The sequence below is a fragment of the Leucopleurus acutus genome (genome assembly GCF_964270905.1).
Source record: "Leucopleurus acutus genome assembly, chromosome: 5".
NCBI lineage: Eukaryota > Metazoa > Chordata > Mammalia > Artiodactyla > Delphinidae > Leucopleurus > Leucopleurus acutus.
In genome coordinates, this window is record NC_139147.1 from 96331533 (window position 1) to 96337532 (window position 6000).

Here is a 6000-nt window from a genome sequence, read left to right on the forward strand (position 1 = left end):
ACATATTATTTAGATGAGTTTTTCCTGTTGTTGCATGAGCAGTAATAGTTTAACAGTTATATTCTAAATAGACTTTTAATTTCAAAGTAAACCATTACCGTTATTCAAAATTGCTGTTAAAAAAAAAAAAACTTGCCTTGGATTGAGTCCTCTTCCCATTTCTCATGCTAAATTTCTCCTTCATTTCTTCTAAAATTACCTTCAGTTTCTTTTCTTCAGGTGTCCCTAAGTATTTTTGGTTCACGTGAAGATAGCAATGCCATTTGGCTGATTCAAAGCCCCAGTGGCAAGTCCTTTTGTCGGGTGATCTGTGAGAATGCATCACAAATGTCTGAGGCGCAAACATTCCACAGCACTCCAGACACTGAATACACGGGGCATCTGGCTGAACATAAAATTGGGGTGCAAATAAACCCTGACATTTGCCTAAGCATTCATGTTCCACTTCAAAGGCACTGCCAGTTTCCTTCAACTGGGCCAATGAGTTCTTAGCAGGAAGTATACTACCATTTTGAGGAAAAGTGCGTGGCCGCAATAAAGCATTACACAGTCTTTGTGCATCAGTTAATGTGATCAGCCCACAGGACGGGGCATTGAATGGAAGTATTCCCAGGACCTTTAAGATATGAAGCTGGTCTGATGTACACCTTGAACAATAGATGTACAATTCATCACATACTGTATTTATTTGTTGGAGTGAAAATTCTCTGAGAACAGAATTTAGGACTTGGGGCAAACAGAGTCTCTTTTCTCCTCCAACCTGAAAACAAGAAATAGACTCCCCTTCCAACACAGTCTGGGTGAGTTCTGTCGAGCTATCAGAAGGGATGAGCAGTGGACCAGGAAGAACCTGAGGAGATGGAAGAGGCAGAAACACAGTAGGTGACATGCTTTCTTGGGAATACCGAGCGGAAAATGCTGCTGGTCCACCCAGAGAGCTCTGGCTACTTAAATGGAATTGTGCCAAAGTGTGTTTCAAACTGGGATTTAAATGTAAAGGTTCAGGCACAGAGGCACAGGTTCTCTTGACATGCTCTTCATCAGTTTCCATTGGCGCTTCATAGTCGTCCAAGTGTTCCTTCTTTACAGTTGGCATCTTGTTTACCATCATTTTTCCATTTGCATGAATGTCTGTCATCATTTTTTTCACTGGAGGGCTGCCATCATCCCCCATCCCGTTCAGTTTTTTATTTGAGCCCTGAACCAAGGAAAAATTTGTCTGTAGGTTTTCCATTGCTAAAAACTATTGTGTTAAATAAGTAAGTCTGAGATTTGCATTGTTAACTAGTTGCTTATTTGAAGAGAGAAACACAATGTATACCAATACTTATGGTAACTTATTCAAACAGAAAATTTAAATTTCCAAAGAGATCTCCCTAAACTACTCAATAGATTTTGCAACTTTGTTTTGGTTCTGCTTATACTCCAAGTATAATTTCACTGCAAGTGCTATAAAATTTCTTATTATCTAATAACACAGAAAATAATCTTAAGAGGCACACTTCCGAGGAAGCCTTTGTTTTCTTAAGTTCTTCAGATATACGTATTAAAATAAAGTTACCAGTTCTCTCAATTCAAGATGTCCAAGTTCAACGCAATAGTTTGGTTTGGTTTTAAGCACAACACGCAAAAAGTTTATGCAATTACTTGAGTCAAAATTATGCACCCAAATTTAGTATTTGGCACCAAGGACACCAAAAAAGGAGGGAAAAAAGTATCTTCTCTAAAAATGATGATCTGTTGGTCTGTGTGGACAAAATGAAGGCTTGTATAAATCCTCACACCAGTTAAGAAGAGTCTCTGACTCCACTTGAACTTCTACAATTAAAAATGAAACCTAAAGAAAAACTGCCCAGTTATCTTCAGGATTACTGTTCATTCTTCTTTTAATTAATCTGGAAGAGAAGGGGGTTAGGGGAGAGTTACATTTGAATTTGCTCCAGAGCCCGAAGGGTCAGTTTGAAAATAGTTTCTTAATCTTAAACTGAGTTCACTTTACCAAAGGTGACACTTGAGTGATTCCTTTAAATCTAATACCAGTTAACTAGAAGTACCTTCATTTAAATAGGAAAGCAATTCGGAGAATGGGTAAAGGTTGCAATAATATCCCTCAAAAGGGAGAGGGTTACTCCTACTCAGAACAGGAAGAACCTTAAAGAGATCATCTCACCCAAAACTCAATACTAAAGGTTTTCTCAGTTATGCCATTTTAGCTAAAATCACCTATTACTTCATCTCTCAATTTAAAAAAAAAACCCACCAGTTTCATCCAAAAAAATCAGATACTAGTTAATATACCTACCATATGTAAGTTACAATCTTAAGTGCATAATCCATCTAGTCAGTGTGGGCTATTTTTCTGGAATGACTGTAAGCAAAAATTAACTTTCCCTTTAAAGGGTTAGAGAATTTGCTTAATGGAAGCCAAAAGCTACAGACTCCACTCCTGGGAATCTCCATCCTTGAACAAGACTAATCCGGGACAAAAAGCACAAGGCAGACAGACCTCACAAAGAATGCAAATGGAGGAAGAGGGAAAAAAAGAAGAGATTCTTCTTCCACTTCCTTCTTGAGAGAAATTCCAAAAGGAATCCCAATAAATAGAAATTTTTGCCTCCCAAACTGCGAGGAATTTACCTTAAAACAGACCCAAAGGGTTAAGGACCAAGGCCACTAGCCAACGTACTGATTTCGCCCACCACAGGAACACCTCAGCCAACGCTGGCCAAGGAAGAGGGGAGGAGGCGAGACCTAGAATGGGGGAGCCCCCAAACCCTGAAATCCTCGGCCCACGCAAAGCCACCCACCCATCTCAAACCCGAGGAGGCGGCGGGGCGGTGGGGAGGAAGGGACCCGGGACGCCTCGGGGCGTGCCAGGGGGTCGTGGGAAGTGGAGGAAAAGGAGCACCCCACCGCGGTCTCGGAACACCCCCAGGGCCCTCCCCACACCACCCCGCTGAGTGGGCCGCTGGGAAGACTGGAAATCCCCCGTGCACCCTCTCCCCGGGAAGTTCTCGGGTGTTACCTCAGCACCCCTAAGGCTGCACCTCCCTCGCCCGCCCGGGACCAGAAGAGAGAGGGGCGGGTGGGGAGCCCAGCCGGGATCCCCCAGCCGCTGGGCGCCGACCAACCGGGTCGAGCCCGGGGCATCCCCGCGCAGCACAGACAGGCGGCGGGGGGGCGGGGACTGGCGCCCAGGTCTCCGGGGTCCCGACGGCTCCGGTCAAGTGCAGCGCCCTGCCCCTGCCCACCGCCCGGCATCAGCGAGACAAGATACGCCGTGAGACACCCGCCCCGCGCCCCCACGCCCCGGGGCTCCGACCCCACCCGTGACCCGCGCATCCGCACCCCCGACTCCGGCCTCCGCGCCCCAGGAAGCCCGATGAGCTTTGTTAACTCCCCATTACCCCCGGCGCTGCCGTCGGGCGCCCCGGGGGCCGCGCGCCCCTTGCCTCCCGCCGCGTCCCCCGAGCGAGCCGAGGCCGCACCTGTGCCAGCCGCCGCCGCCGCCGCTCGCCCGCTCCCCTCGGCTGTGCCGGCGCCGCTCCGAACCCCACACACATCGCTACACACAGCCCTCTGACGTCACCGAGTCCTCGGCCCGCCCACGTCACTGCGGAGACACACGGCTTCCCGCAGACGCCGCCGCCGTCTCCGGCCGCCCGGGGCAGAGGGAGGGCGGAGGGGCGGAGGGACGGGGGGAGGGGAACGGAGCCAGCAGCGGCACCGTGCCCGCGGGCCGGCCGCCGCCTCGCGGCTCCTAGCCCCTCGGGGACGCGCGCGCCGTCTGGACTATTGTGGCTCCCGAGGGCTACCCCGGCCCGTCGCCTGGCGCGCGCGCCCCTCCCCCCAGGCGCGCGCCCGGCGTTCCCAGCCCCGCGCGCCGTCTGGGCGGCTGGCGCGCGGCGCTGTCTGCGGTGCACCCGGCGCAGACAGGATGTTCCCTCCCCGCCCCACCCCCACCGCCGCCCGCCCTCCTTCCTTCCTCGAGTCGCCCAGCCGGCTGTCTGGGGCCGCCACCGCCCCGCCCCCGCCCCACCCGCTGCTCGGTGGAGACGGGCCAGACCCGGGGGCGCCCTGGTCGCTCGGCCGCCGCACAACATGGAGAGAGGGGGCAGGGCGGCCGCGCGGTGCACTGTGCGCGACCCCAGCAGCCGGCAGGGCGGAGGCAGGGCCCGCCCGGCCGAGTGCCGCCGCCCGAGGTCAGGCACGGGCGACCCTCCCCCCGCGGGGCGCAGCTGGGCCGCCCCGCCCCGGAGGCAGCCGAGCGGCGGCCTCCCAGTTTCGCACCCCCCACAGTGTGGGCCCTGCGCGCTGGGGCTGCCCCCCGCCCCTGCGGGGCCCCCCCGCCCGAGGGCCGCCCCGCCAGCTGCTGGCGCTGCGCTCCGCCCCACACCGGCGGCCCCCGCCTTGCCCGGGCGGCCTCCGCCCAGGCGTCTTGCCGGGGCTGACCTTCTCCGCCATCCGGCCGGGCCGGAGGGCTGGCCGAAGTTCCGGCAAAACAGAGAGAAAACATTTTTGTCTCTGCTTCTCAGACTCCCTCCTCCCACCCCCTCACCAGACTGCTCTCTCGGTTCCAAAAGGGAGCTAGAAATTACATGTTTCTGCAGTGTTTCCTGAGGGCTTTGGGGTTTTGTTTTGGAAGCGATCAGGGGATGAGACGAGTAAAGAGACGACTGAAGAGCTTTCGGCTGTGACCCTCGGGGCCGGACAGTGGTCTCCCTGGTCTGTGTTCCGCGGTGGCTAGTTAGCATATTGAACTCTGCCGAGCTGCTCCGTCATATTTCGAAACATCAAGAAAAAACCCTTTTTCCCGCCCCACCGCAAAATCAGGAGACTGACCCCCAGGTCTCAGTGCACCAAATTCAGAAGACTCGAGCTTCGTCCCCCTCCTTTTTTTTTCTTTTTGCCAGTTTTCGCCCCATTTCTCCTGGTTTTACTGCTTCGAGGTCACTCGTATGGGGTCCACATTTGGAGCCAGCCGACTGGGAATACCCCTGTGCTCAGATTTTTTTCCCTCTTTTCCTCCCAACGGGCCTACTAAACGCTCACGAGCCTCTCTTTAGCTCCACACACACGTTCCGTTCTTTACACCACGATCGCCGTGCTCCCGGGTCGTGCCCCCTTCTCCCACCCCCCATCTTCCCCTCCTTGACTGCCTCCTTTCCAGAACATGAATAATTCCGCAGCACTTCCCATCTGTTATTGCCATAGAGACAGAAGCTCAGCAAAGATAATGATGTTCTCTGTAGAGCCAGTTGGGGGAGAACAGCATCTGCGAGACTGGGGGATAGATTTTCTAACCTCAAGAAGAGTCAGAAGGCCCGGCTGAAGGTCTGATGTGGAAGACTGGACAGTCCTGAGACTTGGCATCTGGTCAGCTCTCGGCACTTGGCTCGTGTCTAGCCAGAAGAAACAATTTTTAGAAACCAAAATGACAGATTTTTTTAAGTGATTTCAAACTGCAATTAATGATAAATATTCAGTACTCATTTTATCAACCATAAAAATAATTACTTGCTAGCACATCCAAAGGCCTAAGGGCCAAAATCAATTGGACAGTAAATAGACTTTTGAGAAGTCAAACACATTATCCTCTCCCCTGTTCTTTTGATTTGCTTTCCCCTGGTATATGGTTTTTTAGTGAAGGATCTTTTGTGCTGGTGACTTTATGTACAATGGTTTGAGAAATAGTGACAGGCAAATGTGACTAGAACCAATCAAGCTTTGAGGATTTTTTTTTTCACTATTCATCAAAGTACGAAATGTACCAGATTAAAGTTCACTTTGCCCTTGAATTCCCAAGGTCTTGGCCTCAAAGGTACAGGTGTGAACTCAAGTGAAATTAAGCAGGGTACATTTACATAGATCTGAGGCAGATGGGAAGGCACACACTAACTGACATTTTTGCAGGCCTACTTAAGGATGTTTGGAAATTATCGGTAAAATTGACTGTATAACATAAAACAAAAAGCACTGAAACAAATGATAATGGTTCTT

General features: G+C 51.6%; 1 protein-coding gene across 4 annotated transcripts in view; it reads right to left on the bottom strand.

Moving 5' to 3' along the window:
* SKIL (SKI like proto-oncogene) overlaps window positions 1-5615 on the bottom strand; it is a 35255-nt gene extending 29640 nt beyond the window's left edge. For 2 of the 4 annotated variants that reach the window (XM_082840060.1, XM_082840057.1), the window contains exons 1-2: window positions 5305-5615; window positions 137-1895 (exon numbers count right to left, since the gene is read on the bottom strand). In XM_082840060.1, coding sequence (XP_082696186.1) covers window positions 137-1234 — 1098 coding nt within the window. In that variant the 5' untranslated portion in view covers window positions 1235-1895; window positions 5305-5615. Of the gene's footprint in view, window positions 1-136; window positions 2627-3488; window positions 3859-5304 lie in introns of those variants that run through there. The other 2 variants (XM_082840059.1, XM_082840058.1) reach the window with 2 other exon arrangements.
* Window positions 5616-6000: the final 385 nt, after the last annotated feature.